General features: G+C 41.0%; 1 protein-coding gene across 1 annotated transcript; it reads left to right on the top strand.

The window, feature by feature from the left end:
* The first annotated feature begins 1,158 nt into the window (after positions 1-1,158).
* Positions 1,159-26,728, top strand: slc2a15a (solute carrier family 2 member 15a). Its single transcript, XM_079689597.1, has 5 exons — positions 1,159-1,168; positions 2,083-2,215; positions 2,600-2,732; positions 3,414-3,580; positions 23,840-26,728. Exons 2-4 carry the CDS (start codon positions 2,093-2,095, stop codon positions 3,512-3,514), a joined length of 357 nt encoding a protein of 118 aa, XP_079545723.1. The 5' UTR covers positions 1,159-1,168; positions 2,083-2,092; the 3' UTR covers positions 3,515-3,580; positions 23,840-26,728.
* The last annotated feature ends 231 nt before the right edge of the window (positions 26,729-26,959 follow it).

The following is a 26,959-nucleotide window of genomic DNA, read 5'->3' as shown; positions in this document are numbered from 1 at the left end:
GATCAAGATAATCCAGTTTTTTGGGATCAAACTGATCCCAATCCTGTGTTGTCGAAACTACCCGTTTTGAAGATTTGATCCACATTAAAGCTTGGATTTGATTTCCTGATCTGATCGGATATCAAAGTGATCCTAATTCGGTTTTTTGCTTATTGTTAGATGTATTCGTTGTTCTCGCGTCCCAGGAGAGAAGCTTAAAATAAGGAGACCAATGGAGTCTCTCAAAAGGTTCAAATGGGCTAATTTAATTAAGTAGTGCGGTAATGGAACAAACAGAAGATGGTGGGGAGAGCAGCTGCAGCTGTTGTCTTGCAGTGGTTCCGGTGGAAAGAGACTGAGACACGTTGGTTCTTCCCGGTTGCATCTCCCCTTTGCTCCTCCTCTCTGGGGGCTGTGACGTGAGGTTCCGCCCTCCTTTCTCCAATGTCCGATATCGCGCATAACAGAGGAATTAGATGTTGTGTATTTATTGCATAACTCCACACGCCTTTTCTCCTCATGGACTCATTCATGACTTTTTATTTAATGCATTTTAACTAGGGCTGTCAGTCAATTAAAATATTTAATCGCGATTAATCGCATGATTGTCCATAGTTAATCGCAAATTAATCGCACATTTTTTATCTGTTCTAAATGTACCTTAGAGGAATATTTTTCAAGTTTTTAATACTCTTATCAACATATGAGTGGACAAATATGCTTTATTATAAATGTTTATTATCATTTGTGTGTGTGTGTGTGTGTGTGAGAGAGACAGAGAGAGAGCGTGTGTGAGTGTCTGTCTGTCTGTCTGTCTGTCTGTGTGTGTGTGTGTGTGTGTGTGTGTGTGTGTGTGTGTGTTGGATCGTTGGAGCTATGTGCTACTCGAATATGCTCGAACGGGAGCTGCCTGGACGCTGCAATCATGTTGCGCGCACTATCCGTGCTGAGTGTGCTGACTTTTCCCACAATGTCCCACTGTCTGGCTCCCTGCATAAAGTCAAGTGCTCGGCGCAGTTATTGGCGAAATGTCACCCCTCTGTTTTCATTTAAACAGGTCCTTATATCCGTTAGCGCAGCTAGCTAGCACCAGATGCTAACAACAACAACAATACATGTAAGGTCTCTCTCTCGCGCCACACATACACACACCCTCCCGGTCCTCCCGATGACCAGTCGGTGCCTGCCGGTGAGCGTGGAAGTGTGGTCTGCCGCAAGCGGACGGCAGGAGTTGGGCTGTCAGCATCAGCTTGTAGATGGTATTTTAAACTCGATGCGCTCTGAAACTACGGGGCGGCCGAGGACAAAAAATACACATGCGTTAATCGCGTTAAAATAATTGGCGTTAATTTCTTTTTGCGTTATTAACGCGTTAACTTGACAGCCCTAATTTTAACGGCTGTAATCGTTGCTAACATAAAACCGGAAGTTAAGCTCACTGTTGATATTCCGGAGACTTCTTCCGGTAAAGCTTTTCAAAATAAACGTTAGCAACAACGTTAGCCACAGACGAATGCTAACCAGAAATGTTTTCAGAATAAAATGCTTTATGCTTACTGTATGTTTAAACTAAATTACGTCATGAAACATTGAATTTAATTTCTTACATTTTTAACTACCCCCAAAATCCAAATCTGATCCGATCAGATAGGGATTAAAAATGTTGAACTACTGGGCCCAGGGCATCAGGTATCCACTTTTCAAAGAAATCAATTTGTTTTGCCCTTCTTGTCTTCTTTCAGACCGATAATCCTCACTTTCAGTCGTCGGCTTTGGTTTTCATAACTGTCCAGACGGTCTTGCGCTATCTTGATCTGAGTTTCACAATAATTCATATTTTGAAATAGTGAAAACCCTGACCTCCATTCCCAGGCATCAAGTCAGAATGTTTCCCTTTTAATCCAAATTGAGTTTTCAGGCAGCATCACCCATTGTGGTATTGTGTTATGGTAACCTTCAGTACCTTTACCTGTATGTCTGTTGACTGTAGTCATGATGGTCCATATTGCTTTACTCTATAGTTATAGCACAATTATTTTTAATCAGTGCATTGTGACATATATCTTCTTCTCTGCTTATTTTAACTGCATGCATCTCTCTTAGTGTGGTCCCAATGTACCTGGGTGAGATAGCTCCGAAGAACCTGCGAGGCTTCCTTGGACTTGTGCCCAGTATCTTTATTGGCACCGGAGTGTTCACCACACAAATCCTCGGTCTACATGAGCTTCTGGGAAAGGTAGTCAACAGTGCTCTCTAACACCCAGTGGTTTGAGAGGGGGACCATTGGTTAAGGTGGCTACCTGAGCTCATGAGTACTTATTGTGAATGTTTTTGACATGTATTTAGTATTTGCCAAGTGTGTGAGGCAAATCATGATTTATGTGATCTACTTAATGGAGGAACACACATTAAAATGAACATCATTGGTTTCAGGTAAAATCCTCTGTTCACATGTTTGTTACTTCTTTCACACACAGACCTGCTGACATTTTCCCTGAAATGTTACTGGTCTTAGGGTGGGACAGTGGCGATACATGGCCAGGAATTGTTGTCTGCAAGTGCAAAATTACTTAACATTTTCAGCTTTCTTGAAATTATAACTGTGTTGTGACTTTTATAGGAGGAGCACTGGCCCCTGTTTCTTTCAGTGGTGGTGGTACCCACAATCATCCAGTTCATGCTGTTGCCATGGTTCCCAGAAAGCCCCAGGTACCTACTAATGGAGAAGCAGAACGTCCATGCCACCATTACAGGTCAGTCCACATCAACAAGTGGATGCTTAACAAAAAGAAGGGATTCTGGGCTAAAGCACATTAAAATAGAATAATGGTGCGTTAATGGCAACAAAAATAGGAAATTATTTTTCTTCACAGTTTAGTAGAAGTACATTTTGAGAAATATATTTGTATTGCAATATGGCTATTATTGTTGTGCACCGACAGAAATGCTAAGAGAGGTTCATTTTCCTGTTTTATGTTTGTTTTGTCACTCACCATTTATCTCTCATTCCAGGCTTCCTTATTGCCCACCCCTTGTGTGTCTCCTGCCCCGCCCCTGATTGGTTTCACCTGTGTCTTGTTGTCGTGTGTTTAAATTCCCCAGTCTCCCAGTGTTCATTGTCAGTTCATCTTGTCTTATGCCAAAGTCAGGTCTATGCTCTCTTTGTGCTCAAGAAAAGTTTTGTTCCTCACTAAGTGAGCGATTTCCTTTTGTTCTCTTTTTTTGTCATCTCATCCTGAGATTAGATAGTGACCATTTTTTGTTCATCTTGTTTTGGAAAAATAAAGTATCTTACCAATACTTTACCTCTGTCTCCCGGGTTGTGCAATTGGGTCCTATATCCTGAGTGTCTGAGTTCATAACAATTATCTCGTAAAATACAACAGCTGCCTTCATTATATTGACTTGTGTTTCACATGTTTTCTTTCTCTCAGCCCTGAAGTGGTACAGAGCCAAGTGTAACATCCAGGCGGAGATTGAAGAGATACAGGAGGAGCAGCGCTCCTTGTCGTCAGTGGAGACGCTGTCCGTATAGAAGCTGTTGCAGGTGCTCAGTGTGGTGGTCATTAACATCGGGATGCAGCTGTCTGGCATCGATGCTGTAAGTACTATTTGGAAACTGAGTAATGCAAGAGGGTTCACAATGCTGTGATGTCTGCCACAATGTATTTCTTTATATAAGTAAATACTATTTAAGGAATTCCCGAAGTGGTCAAACAGTTTAAAGAGGAAATTCCTTACACCCAGCATACACAAGTACAGGCATCTTTATGCATTGAGAAGATATCAAGCCATTCCAAACAAAAAGCTATTCACTAGAAAGGACAATGTACAAACAATATGCTGTTTAAAGACAGGGGATTTGGGATCACCCAACCCCCTTGTCTTTAAACAGCATATTGTTTGGTAATAATGAATTTTAGAGGAAGGGGTGGAGAAGAATGAGGGATGTTGTCTTCTCAGTCTTGTCTGGAGGAGAAACTGAAGTCCAGCATGGATTCTGTGTTGATTGGGCCAAATAGGAAAATCACTGGGGGTCCGTGGGCCACACAATACTTTTTAAATGAATCGCTACACATAACTCTTACTTACAGTAGTGTTAATAGGTACTAATTCATGAAATGAAGTACTCACATGCATCTCTTTTTTCACTATAATTAATTGCAGAAAGCAACCAGTCCATACAAAAAATAGGAAAGCTATGGTTACAAGGCTTGACACAAAAGGTCAAAATGTTGCATCTTTAAAACAAAGGAGACATGAGTTTATGTCCCAACAGGTACATATCCACTAATGTAGAAATAAAGATGAATATGATTAAACAGTATTCATCACATTAACGATAAGTAGCCCTGTTTATATAATATCCTCAACACTTCCAAGCATACATAAGGTGCTTTGAAAACAAGCCCATATCCAGCCCATACAATGAAATACTAAAGGCAACTAGAACATAGTAAAACAGTAGCCATCAGACTCACAATATCTTGGATACATTTTTACAATTGAACAGTAAGAAGGCTTGTTTGAATCATCATAAATCAGATCTGTCTTTGCATTTACACTAAGAATGCATTAAATTCCTAAGTCAGGTGATGAACTACAGTTGAACTACAGTACATCATTCAGACTTCTGTCATTTTGAGCCTCTCGTGCAACTTTTCATTGGTCATGGAGCAACTTGCCCTTGTTTGATGGCATTCATATGAGAAAAGCTATACTCACAAGTATAGGTAGATCCAAATGTTGTCAGTATAAGCGAGGCCACATTCCTCATTGTGGGGTACTGCCAGGGCCGCCTTAATGCACGGGCTGACCTGGGCTGAAGCCCAGGGGCCTACGGAGATCGGGGGCCTATCATGAGCCAATTCAAAAAGAAAAAAAAAAATCAATTTTTTTTATTTTTTATTTCGGGGGATTTTTTGTTTTTTTTAAATAAACAAATTCTTGGCTTTCAGAATAGGAAACTTTCATTTCCAAAATCACACGATAAATAAATTTTTGAATCTTGTAAAGGGAAGACGACAGCTCTCCCTCGCCACTCTGCTGTTCCACAGCGCCGCCCCCCCTCCCTCCACTGAAATTATTATTGTAAGACGTAGAGTAATGATAGATAACACGGCAGGGTCCGTTACAGTTTGTTTTCATCTGATTTAAAAAAAAACAAAGTCTTGGCTTTCAGAATATTAAACTTGTTTCGGCAAATTCAGATGATAAATACAGCTTTGAAGCTTGTAACGGCATAATTACAAGCGGAGAACGGAGTAACGTAACGTCACAGCAGGCATAACAACAGCCGGTGTTTCTCGTGAGTGTTTTCCCCGGGAAACAAACACAATACACACAAACGCAAATATACACAAACACACACACGTCAGAATGAGAATATGTTTCACATGTGACTTATTCAAATTGCGAGTGATTGAGTGAAGAAAAAGTTTGAGTGGCGCTCGGAAAAGGAAATTGTTGAGGGAAAAGGAGTTTCGAGACAAGCAGCTATTACAAAAATGCAGACGCTTACAGGTTATTTTAAACCTGTAGGCCAGGATGAGGAGGAAGGACAGATGAGTTCCGTACCGAGCGGTAGCGGTGCCGGCCGCGGGGCCTCGGAGACAAGTAGGCCGTCTGGTTCTGATAGCGATGGAGTAGCGGGAGAGGAAAAACAGACAGGAGGGACATTATCTGTTGGAGGAGATGGAGAGGACGACGAGGACTTGCTACGTGGAGGGGAGCCAACGCCAACTGGACAAATACATGAGGGAGGCCCGATACGTCACTCATATGGAGGAGAGGAGCAGGCGCGTGTAGAGCAGAGTGAAGAAGTGCGATCACAGAGCCTGCCGAGGCTATAAATGACTTTGATTTGATGTTTAAATAGGGGGCCTACAAAAACTATCAGCCCCAGGGCCTGATGGCAGGTTAAGGCGGGCTTGGGTACTGCTACTGGCTAACATGGTTAGACCAAAAGTCTACCTCACCCTCAGACTGCAAGTTACTGTTTTAAAGCAAAGGAAGACTGCACATCAACCAGCTCCATCTGAAAGATGCTCTCATCAATGCAAGATATTATCTCTTTTACTTTTACACAGAAATCTGTATCAGGCTTGATGGAAAATGTGTCACGAGCAAACTGCAACACCTCAATGGGAATGCTGAAGCCTTGGAATCTGAAGTTCCCAAGTTCTCAGTCAATTGTGTCATGAAGTCTGTCATGACTGGCGTTCTGTGTGCTCCAGGTGATGTGCTCATAAATACACAGAGTTGTGGGAAGTGCAGCAGTTTTGTTTTCATAAGGTCTGTTTTGAAGAGCCTTAGCTTTGTCCTGAAGGCACAACGTTTTTAAGAGTTCAAGTGTCCAATAATCTCAGATAGAAAGTAGACTTCTGGCATAAACTGTTCATCCAACATGCACTCCAAGATGTGTGTTGCTCGTTGTCTTTAAACGTGCGAAGGAAAGACACAATCTCCTGGCGGAGTTCACAGAAACAGTCAACCTGGTCTCACCAGAATGCGTGACTCCACCACGACTCCTTAACATCGCATTGCGTGGTGGAGTCACAAACTTTGCTACATTTACGTGTCTGCACCACGCAAACAAGGCCAATGTAAAGTGGATGAGGCTCCTTTGTCAAAATAAAATAAGCCTCCCGTGAGTTACTACAAGCTATAAAGTAGATTGTAAAAATGTTTTATAGAATAAAAGCTCACTGCTGGACGTTGTAGAAATGCGTGTGTGCACCACGACAAAGCAGCCTCATTCACTTTACATTGGCATTGTTTGCGTGGTGCAGACACGTAAATGTAGCAAAGTTCGTGACTCCACCACGCAATGCGTTGCTAAGGAGTCGTGGTGGAGTCACGCATTCTGGTGAGATCAGGTTGGAAACAGTCCTGGGGCCTCATTTATAACCGTGGCGTAAGCTCAAAAGATGGCATTTGTTGTGTTCAAAATTCCAGGAAAGACAGACAACTTCTAAGTTTAACTATTTATTATGAGAGAGCAAAAGATATATATTCACTTGGCCAAGGACTCCTTCACGTCATATAAATTACAGGCAGCAAAGCTGTAATCTGTAACCACTATTTCCGGAAAAAGCCCCGAACCTGCGTGCATACATTTTTATTAGACAGGGCGTTGCCCAATCATATATGATTGGTCAAGACTAGCTGAAGAGATACCGTGGTTTAGACTTGGTTCTTTTTGGTTGGTGCACAGACTCAGATAGTCTCTTGGCAACACAACCTTCCAATCAGCATTCGGCCGGCCTGTGGAAGTCCCACCCTACTCTGGCACCATCATACAAAATTTGTTTTCACTAACGTTTCTACAGAAAAAGTGGAATCTTCATAGGGCTGCTTCCTAGCTAGGTGTGGGAGCGGAGCTCACCCAAATCTCAAGGCCAGAGTGATGTCCTGTTTATGAATAACTCTTTGTATTCTTCCAGTGTCTGCACCTGACCTTGTTACTCTGTATTGCAGGCTAAAGACGTCTATTTATTCCAAAGTCACAGCCACATAAATGAGCACAATAAGCTTATGATATAATAATAAGAATCAGTCTTTCTAATGTTATATAAAAATATGCCAATTTCTAAGCAGTCTTTGCAATTTATAAAAAACAAACTTGACGAGAAAATGTTTGGACACTTCAACCCATCCTTACGCACAAAAACGGGAGAGATGAGAAACTGACACACCGTTGGCAGAAGGAAGAATGGAGAGAAACATGTAAAATAATACCATAAATTGAAATATTACCTCTCATGTATCATATATGAAGAATACATTTGCAAAAATGTATTAAAGCCTATCTTAAAATGATTAAACAAACGCCTGTTTGAGACTCCTCAGTGCACACAAAAACATAACTTGAAGAAATAAATACGAGCATGGTTTTATATAGAATCATGTTTAATCATGTTTTGTGCCGTTTGCCAAGACTTGATAAGTCGCTCATAAAACACAGGAGGTATGGAAACTAAGAACACCATATATTTGGTAAATTGTACAGCTGATATAACACAACACATTTGTTTAATTTCCTTTAACTGGGGGATAGAGTTATTGCTGGGGGGTTGAGATGCACAGGCTGCAGTGGAGACGCTGCGCACAGCTGATCGACAGCTGTAACACAAACCACCAAATAAATAAAATAAATTGTAAACAAATAACGCAAGGCATTATAAATGAGGCCCCAGATCTCTGATCTCTCTCTCGCGTCCGGTTACACTTCACTCGCGTTTATGTCCATATCGATCAGATCCAGCTCTCCTGATCGGCCTTTATAGAGAGCACCGATCAAACTATTTAGAGTGAATATCGGCCGATAATGATCGGCGGCCAATCGATCGGAGCATCCCTAATTATTTCCGGACATTTTGACCGGCAGGTTTTGAATTAATTTTACCAGCTAAAAACCGGTAATTACCGGCTAACGTATTCATATCGGACGTCTTTCGCTTTACAGTTCTTCCCTGTTTTCCGGCTTGCACTACACTTGCTGGAGTCAGGATTGATCCTGAATCCAGCAAGGCTAGGAACCTAATAAAAAAAATGTAAGTAAATATTTATCACCTGGCCGGTTGAAAGAGCACATCATGTTTACAGGAGTCCTCTCAGGGCAGATTAACAAGTTTATAGAAATATCATATGTATTTAATAATTATAGGGCAAAATCACTTAGATGCTGGTTGGAGTCTTGATATTAAGAAGTCCTATTCTTGTATTGCCTTACATCAGACAAATGTCCATGGTGGATATATTTTCCTCCACAACCTGTTAAGCCCCGAGCCTGTTTTTCAGGTCTCAGGCTCGAAAATGACATTCCCAGAACAAATGACCATATCTTCCCCTCTAAAAGGGTTAAATTAATAATCTTTTTTCTCAAAGCAAGGTTACATCTGTGAGTTGGATGTAGAAGTGTCAGAATCAATATAGATGTTTTTATTTTAAAGAAAATTCAGATTGAACATAGTAAAACAATTTAAATTATTGTGTCCGTCCAAAGAAAATAAAAAAAATAGTAAAAACCACCCTTGAATGATGGTAAGGTAGACTAAAAGCTTTAGGAATCCAAAGTACAACATATAATAAGTACCCTGTATCAAGATTGATGCAAAACAAGTCACATTTGACCTTTTTAGAGAGGTTTAGCAAAAAAAAACTCCACCTCTGAGGTGATTTGGGTGGAAATGGGGGTTTTACCGTTTCTCTTGAACCCATTGGTCGATTTTGGTGATTGACATCTCTTTATGACGTTAGAGCCAATAGAATCGAAGGGGAATCTCCCCACACACACACACATGGTAAAACAAAAAGGTGGGGGCTTCGCGCACGCAGTTTTGCTCCAGAATGAAGCTGTCTCTAGGTCTGACATCTCAAAACCGAAAAACAGATTTATTGCTCATGGATTATCAGAAATCATTCAAAGTGACACAGACACATTGGATTAACCCAGGGATCGGCAACCCGCGGCCCTCGGGCCGCATGCGGCCCTTTAAGCCCTCTGCTCTGGCTCCCTTGAGCTTAGACCATAGGCTTAGACAAAAATAAGAAGGAAATAAAATAAAAGTATTTGTAGGACTATTTATATTTTGTTGCATGGTTGAAAATGTTTCGTATCTTGTATTTTGAGGTGATACTGTGACATATAAATAAAAAACAAAACGGTTTTAATTAGGTCAACTAAAATATGCGTCACATCCTGCTACAGTCCCGCACCAGCGCCTTTTCCTGCGGGTGAATAACCTGACCCCCGGCTCGATGAGCGAACTATGGATAAATCAAAGAAAAGTACAGGAGGAACACAGGATTTAATTCTGCGTGGACAGAGTTGTATGCTTTCACAGCAAACGATGCTGGTTTACCGGTATGTTTGATATGTAGAGAGAAGTTGTCAACGGTGCTGCAGCCTTTACGTATCGCGAGGAACAACAAGGGAGAGGAAGACAGCTGACGATCTTCAGTCATAATTCAATGGGGTATGTAATTTATTTCAGAAAACACTTTTTGTTATATTCCATGGAATGCTCTTAACGTCCCGATAGCAATGAATATATTAAATGCTTTGACAATAAATACATACAAAAATGTATCTCTGGAAACCGTAGCGCTGTAAAAAGCACGACCAATCATTTTAGCCGGCCTCATTGATGATGTGCGTTCGTGTGTGTTGGAGGAGAGACTCTGTAAGAAAGTCTGAAGGAAGAGGCATATTTTTTCCGGTCGTGTATTTTCAAATTCTAGCGCACTCGAGCTGGTTTCTCCATTCTTACCTACCTTTAACTCTTTTTAGGGTGCAGCTATATGTTTTATTTATTTCAAAGTGGGCCCATTTTAATCATATTTTTTTTCCTTCAAATGTGCAGAGGACTCCCCAAGTGCTGTGTTTAATTTATTTTAAAGTAGGCCTGTGTATTATTTTTAATTCTCCTTATCAGAATCAGAATCCCTTTATTAGTCCCACAGAGGGGAAATTTGCAGCGTTACAGCAGGAAAGAGCCACCGACAGCTTAGTGTTGCATATTTGAAATGCGTTAAAAAAGTACTAAGTTATAATATAATAAACAATAAACAATATGCTAAAAAAGTACTAAGTTATAATATAATAAACAATAAACAATATGCCAAAAACAAATCAAATCTACAAATCAAATCCTGTAGCAGTCCTTATAGGAGTTCTTTGTTTCTTATTAGAGGTTAACAGTTTTATATAATGTAATAAATAGCCTAATAAATGTAAAAAAAACTGTAGTTTTTGTCTGATATAACAATAAATGCAACTTTATTAGCGATCAAGCTATGAAATATGTTTTGCGGCTCCAGACAAAAAAATATTTGGGAAAAAGGAGCAAAATGGCTCTTTTGGTCAAAAAGGTTGCAGACCCCTGGATTAACCTATGGATTAACTTCAGCATCGTTTTTATCGTTTTAATGCCATTGAAGACCACTTTTGACCAGACTACCACACAGGTGAGCCATTTTGCCGTTTTTAGCTAACTAGCTCCATATATTTTGATGTGTGTTCTTGTTATGATCTCAGAGAGTTCGTATAATTGAGTGATAATGAAGGGTACCCCTCGATTCTGTGCTCCCTCACGATGTGAAACGATGGGTTGAGATGTGCAGCAAAGATAAATAATAAGGTTTTGTTAGTGAATTTCGGTGCAGCCATCTGTTAGCATTTTTCGCTCGTTGCTAATTCAGAGGCTCAGCGTTAGCATTGTGGGGGTTTTTTTTAAAGAAAAAAGATGCCATCTTCTGCTATGCATGTAGACATTTCGGTTCAAGTAAGTCAGATGCCTTCCCCACAACTGGCTACAACAACTGGCGCCATGCTCTTGTACGTGATAAGGGACTAGGAAGGCATGAATCAAGCAAAGAGCACATAGATCCATAGATCTCTTAATGTTGCTCTCAAAGTGCACCAGATTGATGATTTTAACTTCAATATTTAAAAAAAATCTTCCCGGGGGCATGGTGAGGACCCCCCTAGAGGAGGTGAGGACCCCCCTAGAGGGTGTTAGGTCCACTCCCCACTTATAAAAAGAGCACTTTACCACTGCACCCTCTGTAATCACAGATGCACCCTGAGTCATTTTGTTCTGGAACCGGGCCTGGTGGACTTACATACTCAATACTGTGGGCAATCCGCCCACAGTATTGAGTATGTAAGTCGCTTTGGATAAAAGCGTCTAACAAGTAACATTTAATGTAATGCAATAAAACTGTTAACCTCTAATAAAAAAAAAGAACTCCTATAAGGAGAATTAAAAATACTACACAGGCCTACTTTAAAATAAATTAAACACAGCACTTGGGGAGTCCTCTGCACATTTGAAGGAAACAAATATAATTAAAATGGGCCCACTTTGAAATAAATAAAACATATAGCTGCACCCTAAAAAGAGTTAAAGGTAGGGTAGGTAAGAATGGAGAAACCAGCTCGAGTGCGCTAGAATTTGAAAATACACAACCGCAAAAAATCTGCCTCTTCCTTCAGACTTCCTTACAGAGACCCTCCTCCAACACACACGAACGCTCACATGACCAATGAGGGCACAAGATAAGTTTGTGCATAGATGGAAGGCTGACAGGCAGGTAGGCCATCCAGATATTTTAGCCGGGCCGGCTAAAATGATTGGTCGTGCTTTTAACAGCGCTACGGCTTCCACAGATTATTATTTTTTTATATAATTATTGTCAAAGCATTTAATATGTTCATTGCTATCGGGACGTTAAGAGGATTCCATGGAATATAACAAAAAGTGTTTCTGAAATAAATTACATACCCCATTGAATTATGACTGAAGATCGTCAGCTGTCTTCCTCTTCCGTTTTTCTCCTTGATACGTAACGGCTGCAGCTCCTTTGACATCTTCTCTCTACATATCAAACATACCGGTAAACCAGCATCGTTTGCTGTGAAAGCATATAACTCTGTCCAGGCAGAATTAAACTCTCTGTGTTCCTCCGGTACTTTTCTTTTCTTTGATTTATCCATAGTTCGCTCATCGAGCCGGGGGTCAGGTTATTCACCTGCAGGAAGAGGCGCTGGTGCGGGACCGTAGTTAGTTGACCTAATTAAAACCGTTTTGTTTTTTATTTATGTGTCACAGTATCACCTCAAAATACAAGATACGAAACATTTTCAACCATGCAACAAAATATAAATAGTCCTACAAATTGTATTTCCTTCTTATTTTTGTCTAAGCTCAAGGGAGCCAGAGCAGAGGGTTTAAAGAGCCGCTTGCGGCTCGAGAGCCGCGGGTTGCCGACCCCTTAATTAACCGATTCAGCCGGGTTTTTTCTCGTTTTAATGCCATTGAACAAGTCTTATGATCAGATACGGTGAGACGATCCCCCTTAAAAGCTCCGTAAAGGTACGTGTTGTGATGTCTGTGTTTGCTTCCTCTGTCGCGAGTTCGGATCACTCAGGGATGATACTGTATACTTAAATAATCTGTGGAACCTCAGCTTTAATCGGATATCTTGTATTTGCAGCTACGATAAGTAATAAGGGTATCTTTTATCTTGAGTTCTGTGCCAAAGTGCGTTAGCATTTTTTGCTCAGGGGTCATTTAGATGCTTCTTATGAGACTTGTGTTTTGTTTTGGTAAAAATGGTTTATATCGTCAGTTAGCTGAGATTATTCTCGTTAATCTGATATAACACATTAGTAGGTTCTTAAATATTAAGATCCCCTGAGACACAGTGTTGTGAAAAAGAAAAGAAAAAGGACCCGCCGAGGGAGTCCTTGGGGCTTAACAGGTTGGTCTTCAATGACATCCACTTAAACACAGACAGTGGCAGAACCTCTGTGTTAGTATTATTAGATCTCAGTGCTGCGTTTGACACTGTTGACCACAACATATTACTAGACCGACTGGAAAACTGGGTGGGACCTTCGGAAACCGTTCTAAATTGGTTTGAATCCTACTTAATGGACAGAAACAAATTTGTTTCTATAGGTAAATACACATCTGAGTTGACAAATATGACATGTGGGGTACTCAAGGCTCCATCTTGGGGCCTCTTCTCTTTAACGTCTACAAGCTACCACTGGCTCAGATAATGAAAAACAACAAAATAGGTTACCATAGCCATGCGGATGACACACACATTTACGTAACAATTTCACCAGGAGACTATGCTCCAATTCAAACACTGAGTAAGTGCATTGAACAAATCAATGACTGGATGTGTCAGAACTTTCTCCAATTAAACAAAGATAAAACTAAGGTAATGGTTTTTGGAGCCAAGACAGAACGTATAAAAGTTAGCGCTGAGCTTCAGTCTGCAATGTTCAAAACAACAGAGCCAGAAATCTAGGTGTAGTCATGGACTCTGACCTGAGTTTCAACAGTCACATTAAAACAGTTACTAAATCAGCTTACTATCACCTAAAGAACATATCTAGGATTAAAAGACTAATGTCACAGCAGGATTTGGAAAAACTTGTCCATGCTTTTACCTTCAGTAGACTGGACTAATGGTGTCTTTCCAGGTCTCACAAAAAAATCTATTAGAAAGCTGCAGCTGATTCAGAACGCTGATGCCGAGTCCTCACGGACACTAAGAAAGTGGATCACATCACTCCTGTTCTGAAGTCTTTACACTGGCTTCCTGTGTGTCAAAGAATAGATTTCAAAATACTGCTGCTGTTTATAAAGCTTTGAATGGTTTAGGCCCAAAATACATTTCTGATCTACTGCTAAATTATCAACCATCCAGATCTCTCAGGTCTTCAGGGACTGGTCAGCTTTCTGTCCCCAGAGTCAGAACTAAACATGGTAAAGCGGCGTTCAGTTATTATGCTCCAAATATCTGGAACAAACTCCCAGAAACCTGCAGGTCCGCTGCAACTCTGACTACTTTTAAATCCAGGCAAAATACTTTTCTTTTTGTCGCTGCTTTTAATTGAACTATTCATATCTTAGGCTGCACTGTAACTTTTATCCATGTATTTTTTATTTTAATGTTTATTTTATTATCTTTGTTTTTTAATGACTGATTTTAAATGCCATTTTCTTAATGTCTCATTTTTTGTAAAGCACCTTGAATTGCCTTGTGTTGAAAGGTGCTTTATAAATAAACGTGCCTTGCCTTGCTTGCCTATGTTGCAAAGAGCAGTTATTCCTTTGCCTGTCCAAATCCTTAAATCTAGTGTCTAATTTATTTGGAGTAAAGTCGGTGTCATATGCACACCATTTCAGAATTGTAATATGTTCCTCTAATTTATACTCAGTTATGACTGTTTTCCATACTTTAAGAGTCAGTTTTACCCATGGGTTTTCAATGTTATGTATGTAGCCCTGTAGGTCGCTGTCAGCTATGATTGATGGATAATATTTTCTCTTCAATGGTTTTCCATTGGGCATCATACGATGGATTGCCCTAGCATACCTTGGGCCTCAGCTTTGCTGCCCGGTAATACTCTTTAAAGGAAGGTAGGGCCCACCCCCCCCCTTTTTGTTTGCTAATTGTAAAGTTTTAAAACAAATTCTAGGTATTTTAGCCTGCCATATATACCTTGATATTATTCTGTGCCACTCGTTAAATTGTTTTTGGTTAATCTCTATTGGTAAGGTCTGGAACAAATAAAGTAGTCTTGGCAGTATGTTCATTTTGATGGATTCAATTATTGAGCTGAGACTAAAGAAAGGGATTAGGTTCCATCAAGCTATGTCCTCCTTAATCTTTTTTTTTAAAGGTGAGTAATTGTATTCTGATAGTTCTGAAAGATCCTTTGGTACATATTTCAAATGCTCTGTGTGCCATGCCAAAGGGTATCTATTTCTAATTTCACCTGGTGGGCTGTAGTTGTAAGTAAGCAATTGTGTCTTAGCAATATTGACCTTGTATCCTGACAGTCGACCATATTGTTCAAGTGATTGCATAAATTTAAGGAGAGAGTTTGTTGGTTGAGCCAAAAAAAACTAAATGTCGTCCGCGTAGCAAGCCAGCTTCTGTTCCCACCCATGATTAGTAATTCCCCTAATCTCTTAATTTTGTCTTATGTATTGAGCCAATGGTTCCAACTACAGTGCGAAGAATAGCGGTGACCATGCACAGCCTTGTCTCGAGCCTCTTTCGAGGGTAATGCTATTTGAAAAATATCCATTAACTTTAATTCTAGCAGTTGGCTTGTTGTATAATGACAGTTTTAATAATTGTGTCATGTACAAATCTATGTAGAACTCGATAGAGAAAATCCCAATTTACAGAGTCAAAAGCCTTTTCAGCATCCAAGCTTATCACCATTGCCTCAATTTTACATTATTACATTACATTACATTGCATTTAGCTGACGCTTTTATCCAAAGCGACTTACAATAAGTGCGTTCGACCGACAAAATACAACCTTGAAGAAAACAGAATCATATAAGTACATCAGGTTTCATAGAGCTAAAACATTTCAAGTGCTACTCAACTGGCTTTAGATAAGCCAGTCCTTTATTAGTATATACCGTAATTTTCTGACTATAAGCCGCGCCTTTTTTCCCATTTTTCGAAGGTGCGGCTTATATAACGGTGCGGCTAATCTATGGATTTTTACAGCTAACGGCCACTAGGGGACCTCCTAAATCTATGGATTTTACAGGTTACAGTCCACCACCTTTAACTCTATGGGCTCTATGGCCGGTCCGCGCCCCCCACCTTTAAGCTGCGGGCTCCAGCAGGAAAAGCTGGAGGCCGGAAAAGAGTGAGACAGGTAGCGCGCAAAAGTAAAAGTGGAACCGAGAGTGGTACGAGAGACAGAACGAGAGCAAGACAGACAGACATTACGAGAGCGAGACAGTTTGTCCCCGTACCACTGGTTGAAAACCACTGCTGTAGATCACTGCCGGTACGTGCGCTGGGAGCGCACCGTTTAAGTTTGAAAGTTGAAAAGTTTGTGTGTCTGAAACGCTATGTGATACAGTACAGTTTACACAGCACAGTACATGTTCTGTAGCTACTATTGCACTAAATGGTAACACTTGAATACGTTATGCAAATATGCAACTTGTTTGTTTAAATGTTAATAAATGGGAGCTTCCTCAAACAGCCATCTCTTTCCCGACAATCCCCTCTGTGCACGAACCCTTACATATGGTAATGAAACATTAAAACACCTGCGGCTTATAGTCCAGTGCGGCTTATATATGTACACATCATTCAATTTAGCTGCTGCGGTTTATATTCAGGTGCGCCTTATAGTCCGAAAATTACGGTCAGTGCTTTGTTAGTAATTCTATCGCTCGACGTGGAGTCGAAAGAGATGAGTTTTCAGTCTGCGCCGGAAGATGTGTAAGCTTTCTGCTGTCCTGATGTCAATGGGGAGCTCATTCCACCATTTTGGAGCCAGGATAGCAAACCCACGTGTTTTTGCTGATGGGAACTTGGGTCCCCCTCGCAGTGCGGGTGCAGCGAGCTGTTTGGCTGATGCAGAGCGGAGTGCACGTGCTGGGGTGTACGGTTTAACCATGTCCTGGATGTAGGAAGGGCCAGATCCATTCGCAGCATGGTACGCAAGTAGGACCATTGTCTTGAAGTGGATTCTAGCAGTTTTACTTATTTGAATGTGGTCTATGACATGTAGTGTCCTTCGTATGTTGTCTTGTGTTTGACGTTGTCGAATAAAACCTCTCTGGTTATTGTGGATCCATTTAGGCAGGAATTGTTCTAAACGTCTGGCCATAATGGAAGTAAAAAGCCTGTAATCCACATTAAGAACAGATATTGGTCTGAATGATCCACACTCCATTTTGTCCTTTCCTTCTTTTGGTATTGCAGATATTATCGCTTTGTTCCAGCTGGGTGGTGTTTGAGCCTTTTTTAAGACCCAATTGAGTGTTGAGAGTATAATCGGTGCTAACTCGCCCATAAATTCCTTATACCATTCTGCCGTATAGCCATCTGATCCTGGTCACTTGCTTAGTTCGAGTTTACTTATTGCAATTTTTAATTCACCTTCAGTTATGTCAACGGTCATCATTTTATTTTGTTCTTCATTTAGGGTCGGCAGATCTATAGAGCTTAAGAAAGTGTCAATTTGAGTAAGTCTGCCCCCTGGAACTCCAGAGTACAATTTGTTGTAGAATGCTTCAAAAGCTTCCTGGATATCACTTAATTTGGTTTTTATTATTTTGGTTCTTGGATCCCTGATTTTGTGGATTGTATTCTCTGCTATATTTTTTTCAAGTTTCCATGCCAGTCCTTTCATAGATTTAGTCCCGCTCTCATAGTACCTCCGTTTAAGAGGCACAATTTCTTGTGTAGCCAAATTGTTGATTTCGTTCCTTATTTTCTTAATCTCCTCCAATGCAGTCTGTCTAATTTTGTGTTTTCTTTCTAGTTCCTTCAATTTATTTTGTAAATCCTTCTTGCTGTTGAGTAAACTTGAATTTAGTTTCCATAGATTATTCTTTGGTCTTAGGTCCAGATCAACTGTCAGATATATCGGGTGCATGGTCACGAGGAGGCGTGTGGCAGTGGATAGCGCCTTGGTATGGGGATCAGATGGATGCAGGTTCAAACCCCACTGCAGTCAGCATGTCGCTGTGTCCCTGGGCAAGACACTTCCCCCCAAAGTGCTCCTGTGGGGATGGTCCACAGTATGGAGTATGTAAGTCGCTTTGGATAAAAATGTCTAAAAAGTGACATGTAATGTCGCTTAATTCTATTGATCCAATTCCACGCGTGTTTATTTTATCTTTACCAAATGTTAAGAAATAATCTATTCTCGTGTTTGAAGAGTGAGGGGCGGAATAATGAGTATAGTCTCTTCTTTTAGGAAATAGGTCCCGCCATATATCAATCAGACCAACATCTTCAAAGAGTTTGTTAACTTTCTTATGTAGAGATTTTGTACCATTAGTTTTCTTCCTAGAACAGTTTAATTCAGGTTGTAAGTGCACATTTAAGTCCCCCCCGCATATTAGAATACCTGTAGTTTCCATTATAATGACATCAACAATTTTCTGGAAGAAATTAAAATCACTTTCAGGAGGTGCGCAAACATTCAACAGAGTCATTGGATTTCCATCCATGTTACCCCTTAAAACAAACCTGACCTCCTTAACTTTCATTTCAAAGACTTTCTCAAAGTTTTGCTTGCTTGAGATGAGAATAGCAACTCCTCTTCTGTGTCCTGATTTGTATGAGGAGACAAATACATTAGTAAAACCCATTCTTTTAAGTTTTTCATGCTCTTTATCGTTTAGATGGGTTTCTTGTGGGCACACTATATGGGGTTGTTCTTTTTTCATTTTAGTTAAAATCTTACTGCGTTTAATCGGATCCAACAGCCCATTCATATTAAAGGAGATGAATTTTACTGTGTCGTTAGCCATTTGTCTCTTACTTTCTGTGTTTCAAATCTAATGAAGAAAATAATAAGCGATCTACTCCCTGAACAATAAAGAAAAACAAAACATGTAACATAACAAATGTGTGATTCCAAGGTAGGGTTCTCCCGTGGATGACCCTTGCCTGGGCTAGAGAGAACATCTAGCCATGGGGGAAAGCCTCTCTCGTCTGTGGGCCCCCGTTGCAGTCTCCATGAAGATAACAGTCTCCATCCATCACACCGTGTATTCCTCCCGTGTGTATTCCCATTTGGAGGGGGTAAGGTGATGAAAATAGCAAACAAAATATAAAGTGCCTGTTCATTTTAAATCTAGATCTGCTCACCGACGTTTTCCAAGTTATCCAAACGTCACATCTCCTCTGAGAGGGGCGAGGGCTCCCTCCTGAAGATCCGTAGTTTCTCTCTGATGCCCTGCTCTCGCGCATCCTCTGCCCCCTGTGGTTCAGATCCTCCGACCACCTTCCAGGCATAGCGGGCCAGTTGCTCAGCCAGGCTCTCCTTGGACTTGGTCACTCTGACGGGCAGACCTCTTTTAGTCCGTTGTAGCCTCGTCCACCGTCTGGTACAGCCGCGTCCCATCCTCATAGTATACTCGCAGCTTGGCGGGGAACGGAGTCTGGAAGCGGATCTTGTTCTGCTTTAACACCCGTTTCGCTTCGGAGTATTCCTTTCGCTTCTGCAGGACTGCAGGGGGATAGTCTTGATCAAAGTATATAATTCTTCCATTTAAAAACACCTGTTTCTTTCCCCAGGCCCTCCGCAAAATATCTTCTTTCACTTTGTAGCGGTTAAATCTGATTATTATTGACCGTGGTTTGTCTCCTGGTCCCCCGGGGGGCTTTGGGACGAGTGACCAGAACGCCCTCTCGATGTGGAGCTCGGTAGCGGGGGGGAGGACAAGGGTGTCCCATAGTAATTTTTCCACAAAGTCCACCATAGACGTTCCCTCCTCACCTTCGGGGACATATATCCATATCCTATAGGGGTTGATTCTATAAGAACAGCTGTGCTGTTGTTTTGGTCTAACCAAGTTTCAGTTAAAAACATAAAATCCAGGTTGTGCTTGGTGATAAAATCATTGATTTAAAATGATTTACCTGCTAAAGACCTGACATTTAATAAAGCCAGTTTAAGTGTGTTTGATGTACTATCACTCTGATAGTTTGTGATAGGCATCTTTTTAAATTCGATACATTTAACAGATGCTTTTGGATTTTCTGTTTTTAGCCAATTGGTGTGCTCAAGGGTTCATTGCGTTCTCTTCCTTTGGAGTGTTAAACACTCTCAACAGTCTGATCTTTCTGTGAGTTACCTATGAGTAAAGCCTTAGAATAACTCTAAACAATGAACATTAAATCATATTTTCATGTAATACATTTGTATCAATATTGTATATATTCCAGTTGAATGATTGTGACTGAAACGCCTAAGGAGACTGGTAAACATTGCAAAGAAGGATCTTTTATTCATAAATAATATTCCTAAACTTAATGCGGATGTGTAATTTGGTGCTGACGTTTTATTTAAAATCAGGAGAAATAAGCAGGTTAGGAAACCAAATGAAGTGATGTGTTGAGTCTATCCACTGCGCTTCACTCAGCTCCCTAACTGCACACACAGCCAGGCCCGGACTGGCCACCGGGAGGACCGGGAGGTTCCCTGATGGCCTGGACTGTTAGAGGATTTTTTTAAATGTGTATGTAATGTGAACGCAACTCTGTCCACATCATGTGGCCTGCCAACATGGCCACTGTCATACAGATCATACATCAAAGCCCTCAATTGGTCTCTGTGTGTCATTCAAGCTCGGGAGGGTGTGTGTATGTGTGGCACGAGCGAGAGAGAGAGAGCGTGCACCGGTTACAATATTGTTGTTGTTAGATCTGCTGCTTGCTAGCTGCGATAACGGATATAAGGAGCTGTTTCAACAACAAGGTGGAGGAGGGTCCTCTCCTGTCAGACTGAGAGGCTCAGTGAAGTTAAGGACTCTCTCAGTGTTTAGATAGTTAACTTAGTCTAAGTTATCTCAGTGGGTCTCAAACAGTTTGGTCACCATTTATGTAAACACATTTCCATTTGAGGGGGGAGTGATTAGTAAAATGTGATTTAATAAAAAGAAAACAATTGTGAAAAAAGGTAAGATAAACTTTTAAAACTTGTTGAGAGCTAAAAACTAGTCTTTGCTGCTGCCTCAAAAAGGAGCAGGGGGGAGAGGAGGGAGACAGGTGAGGCTGACCACAACATTTTAGTGGACATATTGGAAAACTGGGTTGGAAAAAGCCCTTCACTGGTTTGAATCGTATCTACGGGACCGAGAGTATTTTGTATCCGTTGGTCCTTACAAATCTCAAAAAACACCCATGACGGGGAGTTCCCCAAGGTTCAATTCTCTTGCTCATATCCTGAAACAATACAAAACATTAGGGATGCACGATATTGTTTTTTTGAAACCGATGCCGATACCGATAACTTCCTGCTTCTCAAGACCGATACTGATACCGATAACAATATAATATATATATATTAAATGTACCTGTTGCCTTTTTCCCTCCTCGTGGAACTTCTGCATTGCATTTGTTAATACAAATAGCAAGCAAACTATCTAACTCTGAAACTTTGAAATAGTACCATACTACCGACGACATGTTTGTTTACTGTCCTGGCTTCACGGCCGCACACCATTTACGTCACAGTCAGGCATGAGTTAGGGAGCGCTGGATTTGTGAAAAACTCCCCTCTTCCTAAACCACTAATACCACAGTACTGGCAAAACGGGAGGAGCCGAGTGAAAAACAAGCGCCCCTCATCCCAATCCACCCACACCGCAGTATTTTTTCTTTTTTTTTACCCAAAAAATATATTGTATATTATCGGGGCTATTAATACTTTTATCGGGTTTATCGGGATGACGTCATAATTCCTAATATCGGACCGATAATTATCGGGCCGATAATGATCGTGCACCACTACAAAATATCTTACCATAACTATGCAGATTACACTCAGATTTATATCACAATAAACCCTGACGAAAAAGGACCATTACAATCTCTGAAAAGCTGCATACAACAAATCAGCACCTGGATGAATGACAATTTCCTGCAACTTAATAAGGACAAAACGGAAACAATTGTTTTTGTTTCTAAAAAGGACCAGGCCAATATCAGAACTCAATTGGAATAAATACTGTTGAAAACATCAGACAAGGTCAGAAACCTTGGTTTAATTGGATTTAAATTTCAAAAAGCACATCTAAGGAATCACAAAATCAGCTATGTATCACCTGAAAAACATAGCCAGACTGAAAACACTTATTACCCAACACGACCTCGAAAAACTAGTCCATGCATTTGTTTTTAGCAGACTTGATTACTGTAACAGTGTTTTCACAGGTCTATGTAAAAAATAACAACTGCAACTCATCCAGAACGCTGCTGCTAGGAGAATTGACCACATCAGGAGAATTGACCACATCACCCCAGTTCTAAAAAATCTGCACTGGCTTCCTATTAAACAAAGGATACAGTTCAAAATCCTACTTTCTACATAAAAAGCACTTAATGGATTGGGACCAAAATACTCAGAGCTCTCAGATCATCAGGAGGTTTACTCGTCATCCCCAGAGTCAGAACTAAATTAGCCTAAACAGCTGTGTTTTTGATTGTGTGTTTTTTATGTTTTGAACTATTATGTGTTGAATGCCTATGTGAAGCACTTTGATTGCCTCTGTGTCTTAAAATGTGCTATACAAATAAACTAACCTTGAAACTTGAACCTTTATACAGGGGCCCAGACACACTCACAACTATAAATGAATCAAAAATAAATAAATAAACGACTTTCAATGTTTTTTCCTATTGGATATGGTATGTTATTGGTCATGGCCATGTTCTTATGATTTTATGATTATTTAAATGTATACAGTTCTGTTTCATATGGGTGTTTCCATAGATCTAGTCTCTTTATTTCCCCCTCAAAATGCACCAGATTGATGCATTTAACTCGAAAATAAAATTAAAAAAACAGCAACAGCAACGCTGTAAACATTGAAAAATATATCCAGCAAAATGGCACAAAAAGAAAAAAATCAGAGTGTGATCTGCTCAAATAAAAGTCAACAAACACAAAATAACAAGTGTCCTCATCCACACTACAGAGGATGAGGACACTTGTATGACACTCGACACCCTTTATGACTCTACACTGAGGTCCATGGTGAAAAAGGGAAACACTAGTGCTCCTTTTCTCCCTTGGTACACTGCCATGTCATACACTACACATGCTCAGTGTACATTTTGACCAGGTAGTGTGGTAAGTGGAAATACAGAAGTATGCACATTGAGATACACTCTTACGGCCCGTCCACATGGCGGCATGCGTTGAAGCTTCAACGCTTCTTCCCAACTTTGAACGGGGTGATGTCACGCTTTGCCAAACTGCATTGTGGTTCCGTTGCTTCGCTTTGCTCGCGTTGCTCGCTTCAAAAGTTGAGCAATGTTCTACTTTTGAAGCTTCGACGGAAGCGTCAGCCAATCAAATCATATGCCAGTACAAGCTCTAGCGAATCAAACCACGTGCTTGTGTGTCCGGGGCGGGAGATTCATGTGATTGGTTGTTGGACGAGTTTCAGACACGCCCACCGGCAAGCTTCAATGCACGCCGCCGTGTGGACGCTGCGTTAGAGATGATTCTGTGAGGATCCACAGTGCGGCCTTCCTCTTTTTTCTCTATTGTTGTATGTCTGTCGTCCTGGCTTGACTTGGCTGACCTACTTTTGGATTTCCGTCTCCACACCGCTCCTGCTGTTGATCATCTCGCTGATTGCCACTACTCACTTGCACCTGCTTAAATCCCATAGTTCTCATCCTCAGTCTTCGCCAGTTCTTCGTTTATTCTTCAGTGGTAAACTAACGTCCAGGCCTACTTAGCATGTTTGCCGAGTAAACTTTTTTGATGCTCCTAGTGAGAGGATATACCTTCCTAACCCTGCTTTTTTCCTGTTTCCAGATCCACACACCTGCCGCTCCGCCTGCCTTGTCCAGCCGCCTCCCTGGTCTGTCCTGCTCCTCGTCTCCCCTCTCGGAGCTCCTCGTCCCGGTCTGAACCTCGGTTCCAGGATTCCTTCAGCGTCCTCTCCTGGTCTAAAATAAAGCCCTTTTTTGCAAGTGCTTGCATATCGGGTTCTCATCTCCAGTCATTCAACGTGAAGCCTAACAGCTTCCTGTCCCCCTTGTTTATTCACCTCAGTGTTTTACAAAACAACCAGAATGTTTTTAATGATTGTTTTTTAGATGTGGGCATAGTGAGAACCAAGGCCCGAAATGGAAAGAAAAAGAAACATTTTCAGAGTTAGCTGGCTTAAATGAACTGTGGACAGAGTATTTGAGGAAAATGTAATGCATTGTTTGATGTGTGAACGTCCTAATGCTCGCTGGAAACTATGGAGTTTTTGTCATTTGATGTGCAGTGACCCAGCTCTTGTCACCTATTGAGTGCTTGAAAAGTACAAAGCATGTCTCTTGTGGTACCTTTACTCTCCATAACTCCCTGGTAACACAGCATGAAGTTTACCAGAGTTCCGTTTCCTGCCGTCCGTGTCCCTGTCCCTCCCTGCTCTGTCTCAGAGTGTTGCTACTGGCTGTCTCCCTCTGGCAGGTAGCTGATGAATATAGCACTTCTCTGCTACAGCCTGTAAGGGTTTTGTCCCAGAGTGGGTTACAACGGGGCCGGCCTATTCTTTATGCTTTACCACCGCACCACCACACACTGTGAGGCCATGCATATGTCTCCTCCCTCACATAAATACACCAACATGCAGACTGAGAGGGATCTCATCATCATGTTGTGAAGCTGCGGTCGCTCAACTTCTACTTCATCCTTACATGCCCAAAATGGTTATGAATGATTCATTTTCTGTCTGCAAGTTTACATTTCTTCTCCTGGTCAGTGCTGGGTCGGGACCTGTTCACAGACATACTGCAGTAATGGCCAGCCCTAAAGCTAATATCATATAACAGTAACAACACAACAACCCCCAATGGCTTATAAAATAAATCTGACAGGTTATTTTCTTAAAATACTGTTGGTTTTGGTCTTGAAATGCTCCAGAAACAAATTAAATGAAGCCAGCTTAGGAGTGATCCTCTCTCTTTGTTTAACTGCTCACAGCTTTTTCTCTCTCAGTTTCAGTGCTCTGCCACCCCCTAAATGGATCTTTACCGAGTAAGTCGGGGTCCATGCTGGGTCACAGCAAGTTAAATCACTCTAAGTCGCCTCTTACTCTCTCCCATCACCCCTCACTTAACTTCTCATAAAGCCCAGCTGTTTTCACCAACTGGATCTAAGTGGATGTGTGATAAGTTAAAGGTTTGGTCAGGTGGCAGTTAACTTTGAAGTTTTTTTGTTGTCTGATTCTGCGGTTTTATGTTGTCTAACGTTGGACAGAGGTCTGTACTAAAAAAAAACCTTGAAACGCTACTGAGGGAGCAAAAAAACAAAAATAAAGGATTTAATGTAAAGGCCGCAGTGACGTGGCTTCATCCCATGGGGAGAAGGTTTTTCTGAGAGCCTTGACCAAAATGTGGAGACAGGTAGCTGAGCACCAGGCTTTTCTCATCATCGTCGACCTGTGCCTGTAAGAATGTATGTTACATTTTCATCCGATGATGAAAAAGGCAGACTTTAAGGGTTAAACTGTGCCAAACAAAAGAATGGAATACACTTCTACCATAATGTCACTGGTCAGTGATCTGACTATTATCATGAAAGAGGTGAGGAGTTGCGGGGGAGGGGGGGGCCCACGGCCTGCTTTAAATGTTAATCGCAGTGCCCTGGGGCCACAGACATGGCCACAGATGCTAGTATGCTAACGGGGGCAGCCAATAAGCATCTGAGCTGGTTTCTGCTGACTGCTGCTACCCACATGTTTATTCTCCCACATCATTAAAGCAGCACATGTTGATTGCAGCCTTTCACTCCTCAATGTGTATGTGTTAGGGCGTTTTTCCACCTGCTGGCTTTGATGTGGATGAGCAGTGTGCGTGTGGTGTAGGTGAAAATGTAGGGCTATTGACCGGGTCAAAGGTTGCAGTCGAATTGTCCAAAAATCAGCTCCTATCGTTTGAATTCTCCTATCGCCTATTCCTTGACCTCTGAGTGAAATGTCTAGGGATTAAGGGATAGTGGATAGGAGAATTCAAAAGGACTTAGGAGAAGAGACTGCGGTACTTTAGAGAATCCGACTGCACTTTCACTATCGACGTATTTATAATGCGCCAGCGGACGTCATAAATGTGCGTCTGCTGTGGGGAAAACTAAAGTTTTTTATACAGCGGACAACATGGATGTATAATAAGAAGGGCGGACTACTGTAAACGCATCTATACAATTTTGCACCGGGCTCTGAGGGTGTTGTTTTATGCTTTATGAATGTGGACAACAGTGAAACATGTATTCTTCATTAGGTTGGAATTGAAATTGAAAGAAGTCAAAAGTGTGCTCAATCCACAATAATCCCAATACGTATGATTGTATGAAAATATTTTTAAATAAATACAAATGTATTTTTTATAAACTTGTTAGGCCTTAACCTATCACTATGTATATCACCATTCAAACATGTTTGCAAACATGCCGCAAGGCATTGTGGGACAGCATTTTCTCCTTTTCTTTCGTAAAGGAAGGTCCAGTGTTTCCTAAACTAAAGGAGGTTGTGAAGGAAGTTTCAAAGCTCCTTTCCTATCATCTAGAGAATTTGAACAGCTCTTATTTCACTCTGTTAAGAACCTTCCTAAGCTAAACTGACATTTCCAACGCAACCCAAAGTTAATAATTAACTTTTGAACAGTAAATAAGATCATTTGCATTCAATAACACTTTTTGTCTTGAAGCTACAGCCTCGACGATTGTTTAAAAATAAAAACTGCTTTCAAATATTTTTCACTCTTTTTGTGGGCTGCATTACAGTTATTGTAAATTATAGGTACAAAATTGTTTAGTTTCAATTATTGTGGGATTTATTTTGGAAAACTAGAGGAATAGAGGATTAATAGCAGGTGCTAACTGCTCTGTAGATATAAATGATATTATGTATGTAGAGATATGGAGATATAAGGTGGAGTGACTGTA

This window comes from Notothenia rossii, assembly GCF_949606895.1.
Source record: "Notothenia rossii genome assembly, chromosome: 6".
Lineage (NCBI taxonomy): Eukaryota > Metazoa > Chordata > Actinopteri > Perciformes > Nototheniidae > Notothenia > Notothenia rossii.
The sequence above is the reverse complement of the archived record's forward strand: the minus strand, read 5'-3'. Positions and strand labels throughout refer to the sequence as shown.

Bases quoted from the DNA above. Each gene is read 5' to 3' on its own strand.
- slc2a15a (XM_079689597.1), top strand. From the start codon at position 2,093: ATGTACCTGGGTGAGATAGCTCCGAAGAACCTGCGAGGCTTCCTTGGA. The intron at 2,216-2,599 runs GTAGTCAACAGT...TGACTTTTATAG, and splicing joins TACATGAGCTTCTGGGAAAG to GAGGAGCACTGGCCCCTGTT. The intron at 2,733-3,413 runs GTCAGTCCACAT...TCTTTCTCTCAG, and splicing joins CGTCCATGCCACCATTACAG to CCCTGAAGTGGTACAGAGCC.